The 14077-nt window shown below is 55.1% G+C and overlaps 5 protein-coding genes across 5 annotated transcripts; 3 read left to right on the top strand and 2 right to left on the bottom strand.

The window, feature by feature from the left end:
• Window positions 1-80: 80 nt before the first annotated feature.
• On the top strand, window positions 81-1472 carry UMAG_00362 (uncharacterized protein; the record flags this gene model as incomplete). Its single annotated transcript, XM_011387951.1, has 1 exon — window positions 81-1472. The coding sequence occupies one exon, from the start codon at window positions 81-83 to the stop codon at window positions 1470-1472; it is 1392 nt and encodes a 463-aa protein (XP_011386253.1).
• Window positions 1473-1658: 186 nt separating this feature from the next.
• Window positions 1659-4304, bottom strand: UMAG_00361 (uncharacterized protein; the record flags this gene model as incomplete). The annotated part of the gene is made up of 1 exon (XM_011387950.1): window positions 1659-4304. One exon carries the CDS (start codon window positions 4302-4304, stop codon window positions 1659-1661), a length of 2646 nt encoding a protein of 881 aa, XP_011386252.1.
• A 1484-nt stretch (window positions 4305-5788) lies between these two features.
• On the top strand, window positions 5789-10168 carry UMAG_00360 (uncharacterized protein; the record flags this gene model as incomplete). The annotated part of the gene is made up of 1 exon (XM_011387949.1): window positions 5789-10168. The coding sequence occupies one exon, from the start codon at window positions 5789-5791 to the stop codon at window positions 10166-10168; it is 4380 nt and encodes a 1459-aa protein (XP_011386251.1).
• A 434-nt stretch (window positions 10169-10602) lies between these two features.
• On the bottom strand, window positions 10603-11925 carry UMAG_11349 (uncharacterized protein; the record flags this gene model as incomplete). The annotated part of the gene is made up of 2 exons (XM_011388440.1): window positions 10603-11330; window positions 11895-11925. The coding sequence occupies 2 exons, from the start codon at window positions 11923-11925 to the stop codon at window positions 10603-10605; spliced, it is 759 nt and encodes a 252-aa protein (XP_011386742.1).
• Window positions 11926-12038: 113 nt separating this feature from the next.
• Window positions 12039-12494, top strand: UMAG_00358 (uncharacterized protein; the record flags this gene model as incomplete). The annotated part of the gene is made up of 3 exons (XM_011387948.1): window positions 12039-12152; window positions 12284-12349; window positions 12447-12494. 3 exons carry the CDS (start codon window positions 12039-12041, stop codon window positions 12492-12494), a joined length of 228 nt encoding a protein of 75 aa, XP_011386250.1.
• Window positions 12495-14077: the final 1583 nt, after the last annotated feature.

Raw genomic sequence — 14077 nt, 5'->3', positions numbered from 1 at the left:
ATCTCCAGCTTGAACAGGATTCAGCATCGTAGATCAGCCGTCCTCTGCAGTGTCGAGTGTCTGTCTGAACAATCAACAGCATGCCGGCTAAGCTACCGTTTCTGGACGCCTCCGAATCGCTGCAACAACGATGGCGGGAAGCCACCTCTCCTACGCGAATCTCTGCTCAGATTTACGTCTTTCTTCTCCTCATAACGATAGGGCTGCTGCGCCAGTACTTGTTTCCCTCAAAGCGGTCGAATCACACCTATGGATCATCGCTCGCTTCCACGGAACCGGGAGCCAAAGATGAGACGCTCGGCGAGATTTCAGAGATCTTTATCTACCCGATCAAGTCATGTGCTGGTGTATCTGTGTCGAAAGCTCAACTGACCGAGCAAGGATTCGATCTGGATCGACGTTGGATGGTCGTCAGAACCAACAAGCAAGGAAAGTTGGAAAAGATCAGTTTGAGAGAGGAGCCAAGGTTGACGTTGATCCAACCTGAAATCGACGAGCTAGCCAACACGTTGGCACTGCGTCTGACGGACGTAGGACGACAGCAAGAGACAGCAAGAAATCTTGGGGAGACAGGAACTCCGCTGCGGCCGAGTGCAATCCAACTCAAGGCATGGAAGCAAGTAGCCAGCGTGGAGATGTACGGCGACTATGCAGACGGAAGAGTGGCTGCACTTGCCGAGGGCGGCAAGCACAAATTCAGCCCCAGTGAATGGATCAGCGAGTTCCTAGGCTACCCGGTACTGCTCCTTCATTTCGACACCACCTCTACAACTACCCGCAATGCGTTTCCGATCTTCAAGCCGCCCACGGATTCGTTCACTTGGTCTTCTCATGACCGTTCGGAACTCTACCGAAAACGACGGATCGAGTTTCAGGATGAGTATCCGCTCTTGGTCGCATCGGCAGAATCGCTTGATTTTGTCCGATCCCAGCTTTCCTCTGCTCTCACTTGTACCGATGGGGATGGTCGAGGAGGAAGAGCAATCACTGGTATCGATGCAACCAAATGGTCCGACCCCACTACGCTGAGCATTGCGCGGTTCAGACCAAACATTGTCGTCAAGGGCAATGGAGGGTTCGGTGCATTCAGCGAAGACTCATGGGAACGCATCTGGATCCTCTCGCCGAGTTCGGAACAAAGTTCCAAACCAAAAGCCATGTTACAGCTCGTAGCGCGATGCCAGCGATGTCTTCTCACAGCTGTCGATCCGATCTCTGCGGAGAAAGATCCAAGCGTCCCGCTAAAACTGCTAAGCAGGAGCCGGATGAGGGTCAAAAAGGTTGCAGGCGTGCAGGGTGGAAATGGCAGAGCAGGACCGTGCTTTGGTATGTACGCAATTCCTCTACCGCTCGGCCGCGATGTTGAGGACAAGGACAAGTATGGTGGATTGGTAAAGGGCGATGCCATCCGAGTCCGATGGCGACCGTTTGAGTTGGATGATGAACCAGATCGACAGTGTTTGACTGAATAGTTGTGAGTCTCAGACCTCACTTTCTCACTGAATCAAGATACACACACTCGTGACTCATCGATCCACCAGAGAACTAAGACAGAGAGAGGACGAGTGATACCGATTGAAATATGCAGTTATGTCAAGAGTGATGCTACCGAAACCTGCCAGAACCCATGAAGCTTTGCTGGCTTCGCAATCACGCAATCAATGCGAACGCTCCAGATACCTCGTAGCAGCAATATAGCCGGAAACAGCGATTACCACCATTACGGAACAAATTCCAGCAAACCACCTTAGATTTTCGACGCCTTCACCAGGAACATTGACGTTCATACCCCACAGACCGGTGATGACGTTCATGGGGACAATCACCGTACCCAAGGCTGTAAGCTTGGACAGGACGTCGTTGATCTGGTTGTTGGCGTCGGTCATCTCGATGGAAATCTGGGCAAGGTAATTCGAGTGCGAACGCGAGAGAATCTTTTCGTAGTGATTCAAGTTCTGCGTCATGGTGATCAAGTGGTCTTGGATGTCGGAGAGGTAGAGACCAATGTCGGATTTCGGTGCGACCGACCAGTTTTCGTTGCATCGCTTAGCAAGACCTTTGACTACATCCGCTTTGTTGCCCATGAGTCGGAGCAGACCCATGACCTTTTTACGACACGTGCCGATCCGCCTGAGCATGTCAGACTGTTCTGCCTCCTTGAGAATGAGTACGAGCTCATCGATCGAGTCTACCTCGTACTCGATGCTCTGGATGAGCGGTCCGAAGGCGTCGGTGATGTCGTCGATGAGCGCGTACGAGATCCAGTCCGAGGTTACGTTGATGTAATCTTTGAGCTGCTTGATACGACGACGCACGTTTTGAGGGTGTGGTGTTCCGCGGAAGTGAAACGAGAGGGTACCTTCACGGAAGACAATGATGTACATGTTGAGCGGTTCCAGATAAGTTGGGCTGTAGGGATCCTGATCGAAGGAGCGGAAACATACAAGGTAATAGTTGCGGAAGAGCTCGATTTTTTCTCGCGTCTCTTCCATGAGGATATCTTCGGTGGTGAGAGGGTGGATGCCAAAGACGCGGCTGAGCAATTTCATCTCCTGATCGGTGGGCGAGAGGACATCGAGCCACCAGGTGTTGGCTTCTGGATCGGGATCCATGCGTATACCGCCACCGGGGAGCGCCTTGGTACGCGTGGCACTGAGACCACCCATGACGTCGCCCGCAAGAGTCGGGGTGTTGGATCCGGTAGGAGGTGCAGTGTTTCCTTCCATGCGGCCAAGTGCCTGACCGAGCGACGACATGCGTGCAGTAGCCGCATTGATGGTGGGTGCGCGGCTTGCATTGCGACTCTGGCTCCCCTCGGTGAGAGGGGAGATGTCTGCCGCCTTTTCGCGACCGCTGAAGAGCTCTTCGAAGGTCTGGCCGTCTGCAGGCAGCTCAGAGAGGTGGCGAGCATGGATGGTAGATGGCAGTGCATTTGAGTAAAAGGCAAAGCGATAAGGTTTTTCGCCGCGGTTGCTGAGCGCGCCAGTATGCGATCGCGCGCGTCCCATGGCCCCTCCGCCGGGGGTAACAGGGCTCAAGCCACTCTGTGACTGGGACAGGTGCATGCGAGAACCATTGACGCCGTGGTAGGAAGGAAGCATGTCGTTGTCCAGGAGCGGGGTGTTGACGTCCATGGACCTCTTTGCATCGGCAGTGCCACCGCCCATGATGCTGGAAGAAGCGGCAGCGCCGGCAACGGGTGGAGGAGCGCTTCCGCCGCCTTCGAAAAGGGCAAGCTTGCGTTGATACTTGCTGCTGCCAAAGGCACCTGCCGAGGTGCTCAGCTTTCGAGGACGACGCGAATAGAAAGTGGCATCGTCGCTGTCGGGCGAAACACCGTAAGCGGCTCCGGAACCCTTTTGGGGCGCAACGCCTCGCTGACGAAGGCCAGTTTGGCCGGGTGGACTGGCAGCGTTCCAGGACGAAGACATGCCGACGCGGTCGCGTTCTTCCGATGCAAACTCTTCGAGTGCATTCAGATCAAAGGTGAAAGGATAGCCGAGCGGTACATGGCTGCTGTCGGCGCGGGGGTGGTAGGCGTCTCGAACCTCGTCAAGCAAGTGCTCAGGGTGGGTTTCGTGAGGACGACCTTCGGATGTGTGTGTATCGTGCATGGGGAAACAGACGTCGTCCTCGACGGTAGAATCGCGTCGAAGGCGAGAAGGACGTGTGGGATCATCGTCGTGTCGATCGTAGGCTGGAGAAGAGAGGTGAGATTGATGGCTGGAACGTCGCATGTTGTCAAGGCCACGAGAGGCGTGCGAAGCATCGCCGTCGATCGCGTCGTCTTTGTCATCGATGAGAGTGTGCTCGTTCGTTCTGCTGGAGGGGAAGTAAGTGTTGGGACTGCGCATGGGAGTGCGGGAGAGAGCCGAGCGACCACGGAGGGCGGAGGGAGAATGAACATTGCTAAGCGAATGAGCTTGGTGACGATGATCGATAAAGTGGTGCTGGCTGTCAAGGCTGGTGTTGGAGCCGCTGCGGTTGTGTTGATAGAAGCGCGCAGCGGCGGCTGAAGATGGCGGGGCTGCAGTACGAACAGGAACGGCGACGGGACTTTTGTTAAGACCTTCGTAGAAGTACGGCTCTGCCTGATCGTCTGAGAAGCTAGCTCTGGGCGGACTGGGATCCTGGCCGCTGCGCGCCTTGCTCATCTGCCTGGCGGCATCGAGATCCTGCTGGAGCTGATGGTCGCCGGAAGAGTTGCCGCCGTTGGCATCCAGAGGAGGACGAGCGTCGAGTGACGGCGAAACGGCACGACCGCTCGATAACGAGCTATGATGGTACTGCTGTGGCGACGACATGGTTGCTTGACAAAAGATCTCGGAGATCTCGGTGCACGAGATCGAGGCAGAGAACTTAGGTAGAAATGGAGCGTTGCAGTTGCGTGAATGATGGCTGAGGGAGGCGTTGCGACTGATATGATCGGCGTTGCACTTTGATGCAGGATGGATGCGCAGAAATTGCTGTTGCTGACCAAGGTGATACACGATTTGTGGCCGTATCTGTGGCCTCGAGTGGTGTTGGAAGAGGAGCAACGTTGACCGTTGTGAATCACGAATCGTGAATGCTATCGAATTCACGATTGGGAAAGCGTAATTCACATTTACGATTTTGTGAATATATTACGAATCTATCTGAATGTCAGGATTTCTGATTGTCGGAAAACGTTACAGTCGCGAGAAATGAAATGCATTCACGATTTCGTGCGGCAGGCCAAGCAGATTCACGATTCGCGATTCACGATTTTGCAATCACGAATGGCATAAGTCTTGCTAGACACGAGTAACCCTAACGTATCCTATTTACGATTCGTGATTACCGCTACTGAGGTAACGAGATGATGATGATATCACGTAAGTAAAGTTAACTTGTATCCTTTTCACAACTAAATTGGCTGCGTAATGATTACAAATCGTGAATCATGATTTTAAAAAACATTTGTTAGACCGATCTAGCTTTCTTTTGGTATTCCCAAACTATTCATGATTCACGATTTACGATTCACGATTCACGATTCACGATTCACGTATCACGATTCGAGATTCGAGATTTTCGAGATTTTCGAGATTTCACGATTCGGGCGTGACGACTGACGACTTTGGCATGCGTGGGTGGTTCGTGGAGGACAAAGCGTGAAGAGCAAAGAGGGTCCAAAGCGTGACAGCACGCGACTCACGACTGTGTGTGCAGGCGGCAAGCGACGCTGCGCTGCGCTCCTGGCTTGTGCCCGCCGCGACATGAGAGTCAAACACAACAGCCACGCTGTCAGTCAACGCACGAGAACTCGACGACTCGTGACTCTTGACTGGAATCCACTTTATTAAAGTCATGAGTCGTGAGTCTGTGAGTATAGCGGCGCTCACGCACGACCGTAAACGGCTTCGTCTCGGCCATGTGAATCGAATCAAAGCCGATTCATCATGCATCTCCCATCTGACTTTCTTGTGCATCGACGTTCGACCCACCTTTACCTTGGACCTACTTTGCGGTTCGCCACTTCATCGTCCTCGTCGCCATAATCCTACTTGCATCACAACGTGTCAAATCTCTCATCTTGCTTGTCCATCTTTCAGCAGTACCCGCAACCGCAGCTGTTTCTCCACTCTCCAAGACACGCACTCATCCATGCTATCCTGATACAACGCTACTTGCTAGGCGAGCTTGCTTGCGACCACCACCACCGCTACTACCGTCTAGCATCTTGAGCCAACTCCATGCGCGCGCTGATGATCTGCCTTTTCCTTCGCTAGCTTAGCCAACTCCGCTGCTCAGCTCTCCGCTTGTCATGGCGCAACCCTCTTCTTCCTCGATGCCTCGTGCAGGGCGCGACACGTCCTTTCTCTCTTTCAACGATGCACCTGACTTGCCCGCACTTCCGCAGCCAGCCAACTCTTTTGCGGCTCCATCGCTCTCTACCAATGCGAGCACCTCTTGGCACCATGGGCCAGCATCTCTTGACTCGCAAATCCCTGTCAAACCATCGTCCTCCAGTCGCGCATCTCCATCCAAACCGTCTCGGTTTCTGCGATCACGCCCTAGCAGTTCCCAAGACCTTGCCACTGCCGCTCTTTCAGATGCTGGCCATGCTTCCACTCCTTCCGAGTCACCTCAGTCTTCTCCATCACGAGCTGGCGCTAAAGCAGCTTCCTCCCGCGGCAGCCGTTTAGGCGCTCTCTTGGCAAGATCCTTGCCCAGCCACGATTCCGCCCATGCCAGAAACGCTTCTTCTTCTTCCACTACCCACGCTCACACTGAAACCGCCTCCTCCGCCGATTCGGGCTTCTTTGGTCGGCGTACCCGCTCAAAAGCTTTTGCCGCCAGCGTTGACGTCCATCCAGCCTCGCAGCCCGGCGCATCTGCATCAATCGATACCACCCAAACTCTGGTCGCCACACACTCATCTCAGGATGCCACTCGATCCGTAAGCGCCCTCGGCATGCTCGATTACAGACCCGACCCTTCAAATTCCGACGCCAACTCTCTGATGCGCGACACTACCGTCAGCAAAAGGCGTTTGGCACGGCCATCGTCACAACAAAACCTCTTGGACTCTTTCGCTGCCTCCTCACACACGGATTCCATCCTCAGAGCGTCTTCTTCTTCTTCTTCTTCTTCTTCTACCGCCGCCCCACAGCAATTCCGAGGTGGTCGTCTCGGTCGGCTCGCCTACAAAAAGGATGACTCGATAGCGTTCATCGCCCAGTCTCGAAACGCATCACATCGAATGACGGCCGGAACACGTAGCAGCAGCTTGCAGGGCACAGATTATGCGCATCAACAGCCGGACGAACGCTTTCAACCTTCAGTCCACGGCACCACCCGTGGCCTCGGCATCGATGATGTGGCGGCGCCCCACACTTCGACCTCCTCCACCCGTCGCTACCAAGATGCGGACCACTCTGTGGAATCAGACAATGCCGTCGGTGTTGCGTCAAGTCGCTTCGACCCGCCAGCTACCGCAAGTTCGAGCAACGCGTCGTCGCGCGCACCTTCGGCAGCTGGCTCGCACGCCGCAAATTACCATAATCGCTTCAGCCGGCAGGGTCTCTCGCAGGAACTGGCAATGGACCCATCTCGAGAGTCAGATTCACAACCAACGCAACCTTCCAATGAGACGGCCGCGTCTGCTGCACACTCGGCTCGCACCTCGTGCGAGAGAAGCAGCGCCTCGCCTCGTGGCATTTTGTCTGACTCGGCGATTGCCGCGCTCGGTGCCATGCCGGGCGCATCCGCTAGTTCGCTGCTCAATACCAACGGCGCTCCCCTCAGCAGCAAGAACATCCTCACCATCGCCCTCCAAAAGGCGCAGAATGCTGTCCAGCTCGATAGCGCTAACAATGTGCCCGAAGCCATCGCCGCCTACAAGCAGGCGGTGCGCTTGCTTGAGGAGGTCATGGAACGCATCGCCCCTCGCAACGGCAAACGCTCACGACCGAGCAGGGAGGAAGAACGCAGACGCTTGCGGGTCATCCACGACACTTATGCCGATCGTATCCGTTTGCTCTCGATGATCTACTCGCCCGAACCGGACGGCCACGACGAGACAACCGACACGAGCTTCAGCAGCAATCAGCAACTGGCATCCACCAAGCCGGATTGGCTCGATCGTGTGCGCGTTCACAGCCAGGAGGATCCAGCTGAAATAACGCCAAGGACGAAAGATGATCTTTTGGACGCCAACATGCAGCGCTCACCTCGAGACGATACGCAGAGCTTCCTTTCACTGACACCTGTGGGCACCGCATTTGCTGCAACTTCGCCTCCACCTAACGTCAATGCAGCGCCTTTGACAAGGTCGCAACATCCTTTCCCCGGATCACCGCCAATGCCCAATGCTCCTCTGTCACCACTTTCTCCTGCCTCGAACACGTCTCCGCGCCGACCTGTCGGTGAATTTGCAAGACCAGGCTCGAGAGAATCGCACCGCAGCCATGCTTCTGTCTCGCTCTCGATCGCCGACGAGCAGGAAGCGCAAGGCTACCGTTTGCCGCCTCCTGTCATCGCTGAAGAGACGTCACGCGTCTCAGTCGACGATCCTGTTCCAAGTGCCGCAGACAGAATGGCGTCGTCGTCACCTAAAAAGGAAGCGCTTCGGGATGCCTCAACGCGGGTGCGCGAAGAAGATGCGCTGACGCAGCAGCACGGCAGGTCCGACTCGGATAGCTCTTACAAGAGTTCGACGACGACCTCACGCTTGAAAGCATCCAATTTGCCGCCCCGCGTGTTTGGCTTGGACGACGAGGTGCGCACTCCATCGACGCCATACTTTGACGCTCCAGCTGAAGCCACTCGTGTGGTTCCGCTTGCGGATCGTGCCTCGAGCGTCGTCAGTCCTGCTGGATCGTTTGTGCGACAGCGAAATGTGTCCATGACATCGGTGCCCAGAATACCTCTTGAGCTTGCGGCAGCCGCTGCGGAGCGTCCGGTGGAGAAACCGGTCAAGATGAATTTGGCACAACGAGCTCGTGCTCTCAGCTTCAAAGGGCCCTTGCTGCGCCAGAAAGCGTCGATGCCCTCGCTCGGGGTTAGCAAGAAGGAGGATGCAGCCAACGAAAATGGCGCAGCTGTGCCGGCCATCCCGACGGGTCGACCAGGGTCCGCGGACTCGATCTCGGTCGAGCCGCAAGCGGACCATAACACGCCTTTGGATGTCCAGACCAACTCGACTATTACGATTAGGCCGGGCTCGAACCGGCCGCGCGCGTCGACGGCTTCTGCGCTGGTGAGCGCGTCAACGTCAGCTGGCACCATCAGTCAGCGTCGCAAGAACAGTCAAGTTGGCGAGAGAGTGATGCAGGGCTTGTCGGACGAGTTAGAGGAGCTCAGTTTGATGGAGGATGTTGACGCGAAATCGATGAGCCGGCAGAGATCAACTTCGCAGCCGGGATCACGGAGGCCATCCATTCCGACGGCATTCGTGTCGGCCAACGCCAGCGCTTCGGGTGGGGCGCTGCCTGCAACGCTCGGGGGTGGAGCAAATGGGCATCACCTGCCGCCGCCCGTGCCTGATCTCGCGAGGACGTTGTCTGCGCTCGAACTGAAAAGGGTTGTCGATACGCACGCGGCGGGAAAGGTAGGCGGAGCGGATGCTTCGTTTTCCACGACCAATGTGGGCGACATATCGATCTCGACGCTAGCTATGCCGTTGCCGAAGCCGTTGTTGGTGGATGGGCTGGCGGGAGCAGATAAGCGCGATGACATGGCGACGGACGGATTGCTGATCACTGACATTTTCCCGTCAGGTCTACCGTCGCTTGCTGCGGGTGCGCCATCGTACGCGTCGGGGATCCATACGGGACGGGCGCTTTCAGCGTCGATTCGCGTGGCGGCGCATCCGCTGCTGCGACCGTTCTGCGTCATGGATCAACTTCGGCTTTCGATTGTGTCAGGAGCGCAAATCACGGAGCGGCTCTATGTGTCGCGTGACATGTGGCGCCAAGCGGGTGTGAAGCTGGTTTCCGTCGAGACAAAAGTGAGGGCGATCGAGGTGCTATTGAGCGCGCTCGAGACGGTGGAAAAGGTGGGCGAGGCATTGTTGATGCCGCTGGGAAGTGGGGCTGGATTGGAGACGTCGAATGCGAGCCGATTTGTCAAGTGTCTGGATGAGTGGGAGGTGGTACTTGTAGAGGTGCAGGGCAACCTGTGCAAGAAGCTGCCGTTTTTGGAGGCGGCTGGTAGGGAAGCGTTGGTGGGCGCCAAGAGCAAGTTTACAAGTGGGTTTGGGAGCAGGTTCACGCGCGGCTTGGATCGGATGACGGGCGGAGCGGGTCAGGCCAAGACGTTGGATTCGAGCAGTATGGGGGTATATGTGGATGCGCTTGTCAAGCTGTTTGCCAAAGCGGGCGTGTTGGAAACGCATCTGCGCTGGTTGCTTGTCGCTGACGGCTCGGTAGAAGCTCTCGCCAATGCTACTGTAGCAACGCGCACAAACGCTGATCAGCCTCTTGCTTCGCCCACATCTGCTATCGGACAAGCACACACAAACCGTACCGCCTACTCAGCGCTACCATCCACACTGCGCTCGTCGATCCTCGCCAAACTCGCAAAATCCGGCGTCTTCTTCAACAACATCGTCCTAGCTTGGGTCCTCAACGACCTAGCGCTCCTAGTCCACAGAGCAGTCAGCCCGAAAACGCCGCGTCCCTCCTCAGCCTGGTTCGACTAACCGCGTCTTGAGCGTGTCACGCTGTATGTATCACAGCGTACGTGTCAATCGCAAACGTTTGCAGTGAATCAGCTCGTTATTGAACACGTTGTGATTGGCGATCGTCTCATCTAGTGTGCATGTCAATGGCAGACGTTTGCAATCGTGAATCAGCTCGTTATTGAAAATGATACGTGATAACATCGAATGGACCGAAAGGCGCACGAAGCGGGGTTCGGCGCAGAGAACAGGTCTGTGGAAAAGCGGCTGTAGTTGGGTCGGGTATGAACGTGGGACAGGCTACAGCGGCGAACAAAGTAGGAAGAGAGGCATGCACGCCGCGTTGGATGGCGGTGGAGCAGGGAATTCAAAGCAAGAGACAAGCGCGAATTGTGGAGAAAGGATGTAGGGATTGGAACGCGGAGCAAGTTGGTCGGGTGTGGGGACGAAAAGGGTTAGTAGTCGTCGGATCGGCCAGTGCAGCACGAGATGATGTAGGGGACGATCGAGAGCGCCACAGCGACAAAAGCGGCCCAGGTGAGCCAGAGAGCGTTGCCGTAGTTAAGCACAATACCGTACTGAGCGTTGTTGATCGAGTCCTTGGCCTTGACGTAAATAGCGGTCAGTAGAGCAGCACCTACACCCAGAGTGAGTGCGGACAGAAGCGAAAGGAACGCGGCGCCGAGAAATGCGAATCGGTGCGAGACCAGTCCCGAGATCCATGCGAGCGCAGCCAAGCACGATCCGATAAAGATCAGGTACATGGCCGGCTTAGAGTAGTCACCGAGGTACTTGGAGTTACTGAACGTGCCCTCAGGCAATAGCTCGCGGATCGGCTGACGCGCATCCTGAGGAGCATCCGCAAGGATAGCTTCCACGGGCACGAATTCAAACCCAAAGCTGCGCTCGCTGCAAGCTCGTTGCGAGCCCGATTCTTGGCCAGCACAGTAGCTGTACAGACCCCATTGGTAGTCTTGCTTCAAACCGTTGCCCTGACCGACCGGCGAGGATGCACTCGACGCGTACAGGTTGCTCACCGATCGACCGCTGCGCGAGAGAGCATCACCAAGCCCCGAAGTGTCCACCGAGACGTACCGGATGTTGCGCGTGACAATGTTGTTGGTCAGCTGACCGATGTTTGCAAACACGCAAAGCACCACAGCGGCAAAAGTGAGGAACTCGCCTACGTGGATCATGAACAGCCCAAACGAGTACCAAAGGTGTCGTGCATAGTTGCACGTGTTGACGCGGCGGTACGAAGGCGAGGGCATATTTCCGTACAAGTGTCAAGCGACACCAGCACCAGTAACGACGAGCCGAACGAGGACAGAAGGGCAGATATTTTCAAGTCAGTATGCTTGTTCCAAAAACCACCTTTATACTGTCAATGTAGAAAGTATACGAGCACGCGCGTGCAAGTAGACCCCTGGCTGCACGGTCGACTGCAGCCCTGAACCCACAACCCTGTGACCTGGCTACCTCCTATCTGTCAACAATTGGTTCTGAGCGTCCGTCCTTGGCAAGCAATCGAATCAGCGAGGGGCAGCAGCTGTCAAGGTGACGAGCGAGCTCGACTCGAGCTCGACTCGAGCTCTGGGCGGCGCATCGTCTGATGTTGTCGTTTCTGTCGCCTTGTGTCTATGCAGGTGCATTAGGAAGCACTTCCGTCTTCGGTTCACCGTCTTCGGTTCACCCTTGATCCTCTCGTAATGAGCACGGATCGTCTCGCATGGATTTTGACACTTACCGATTCCTACGCAAAAACCTCTGAAGACCATCTTGGGCGATCTGTCGAATTGAATCAAGCGAGTGATAGGGTATCGTTGGGTATGAATGCGCTAGTCTTGCGATGGAGTTGCGAGATTTGGCGTCGACGAGTCGGGAAAATAGGATGGCGATGCGTGGGGGCCAAGGGATGGACGGTGGTGAAGAGGGATGTTGCAAACGAGAGGATAACAAACCAAAGTGTGAGGATAGAGTTGACAGAGTTTTATTGACACTGGATGTAAGGCGAAAGAGCGCGGCTGGCGAGCAGAGGCAGAGAGAGATTCGTGGTTGATGACGATCTATGCGATGCGGAAAGCTGTGTTTCTATGCATCCACGGGCAATATGTCATTCATGGCTCAGGTTTGCAGGCGGTGCTCGAATTGAGCGAGCAAGCGAGTGAGCGAGTGAGCGAGACGGACCTGCTCGAAAACAAGGTGTGACGTGCGTAACGGCAGGACAGCAGCGACAGAGCGGTAAAACCAAGCAACATGGGAGAGTCACGAACATCGTTTTGCTCTGCTTTGCGAACAGGACCAGGACCAGGACCATGAAAGCGAGTCGCACATGATTCACAAATAAGAGAAATCTAGACTGGCTGCCGCTTCTGAATCAGAGGAGGGCTCGCAGAAATTGGGCGTCAGCTTCAAGTGGATGGCGTTGGCGTGAACTTGACTTGGGCTTGGCTTGGCTTGATCGTGGAGGGGCTATGACGAAGAAATTCGAGCCGAAATTCCAGAGGAAAGTAGAGCAAGCGAGTCGTGCTTGTAGATCCTCGAAACCAAGCGAGCCAAGCAGCAAGCGTAGCGGAGTTTGATTTGATGCATCTATCTATACAAACAGGGCAGAGACGCGGCACTGGACCAGCGTTGAACAATACAAGACAGGAGGCGGAGGTCAGAACGTGGGGCAGACGACGGGGAGGCCTCAGAGCAACACTGGTGCAGTTATTCCGAAAATGGCATCAAGCATAAGAGCAGTCGAGTGACGTTTCAGGCCTGTCTTTCGAATGAGAATCGTGAATGATGAATGATGATCGTGGATGATGATGATGCTGCTGCACATGCTGCACTCACACCAAGCGACGTGAAAGGCTCGCACAATCGTACCTCGCTTTCGGTCGCACAAGCACAGCCGTAATTGACAAGCTACCTCCAAGTTTGAGTCGTATTTTTGCGTGACCGACCCTCACGACTCGGCACATTCGCTCACGATTCGTTCAAAATCCAAGAAAAAGCACGAATCGTGAATGTGTTCACTTAAGTTATGACTAGTTAAGTTATTCGTGATTCACAATTCATGATGGACGCACAGAAAAATCTGCATTTGGACGCGTTCCGTCAAGGCGACATTCAGATTCGTGATTCACGCACTGCTCAAGATGACGCTGTCCAACCGATGGTTCACAAGCACCACAATCCACATGCAATGGTGCGTCGGCTGTGCAACCTGACATTCATCTGTGATTTCATGGTTCGTCTGCGAGCAAGCGTTGCCCTTCTCTCAACCTCGCTTTCATGTCAAGCTTGGTCGCTGTCGTTGCTGTGTTTGTGAATCACTGTTAACACGTACGACTGATAGCCCCTATGGACAAATAGCTCATTGCCAAATCACGAATCGAATTTCTATCCAACACAACCGCCAACAGAAAGCACCAAGCAACTCGCGTCGTAAATGTACTGTAAATTTGGATTTCCTTTACCCTGTCTTACACGACCAAGCTATCTTGCCTTCCAGTTGGTCTCCAACACGACGTCATTGTACGCTCGATAGCATGTGCGATCAACGTCACCACATCATGGTGCAGACCACGCCTCGAGTTTCGGCGTGTATGCACCCTACGCCCGTCATGTTCATCAGAGTTGATTGAGCTTTGCACCCTCTCACGTTGCTATGCTATGCGAACTTGCAAAGCAGTGAAGCGTGGAGCGCTCCACGACGGTGTGGCTCGACCTTGCACATCTGCGGCGGATCGGGAACCAACGATCGACTGATCGGTTTGCTCGGTGCATCGCCGACCTCGACGCGATCGCTCGTGCGACGAACCGCACTTGGCTCTCAGCGTGTCTCACTAGTCACGAGTTGACGATTCGCCATGCCTTTCCTTCTTCATCGTGGACAGATCGGTCTCTCATCCGATCTCCCGATGCGTGATGCCAACCTTG

Source organism: Mycosarcoma maydis, chromosome 1, assembly GCF_000328475.2.
Source record: "Mycosarcoma maydis chromosome 1, whole genome shotgun sequence".
Classification (NCBI taxonomy): Eukaryota; Fungi; Basidiomycota; class Ustilaginomycetes; order Ustilaginales; genus Mycosarcoma; species Mycosarcoma maydis.
Note: the sequence above shows the minus strand (reverse complement) of the source record. Positions and strands in the feature narration are given on the sequence as shown.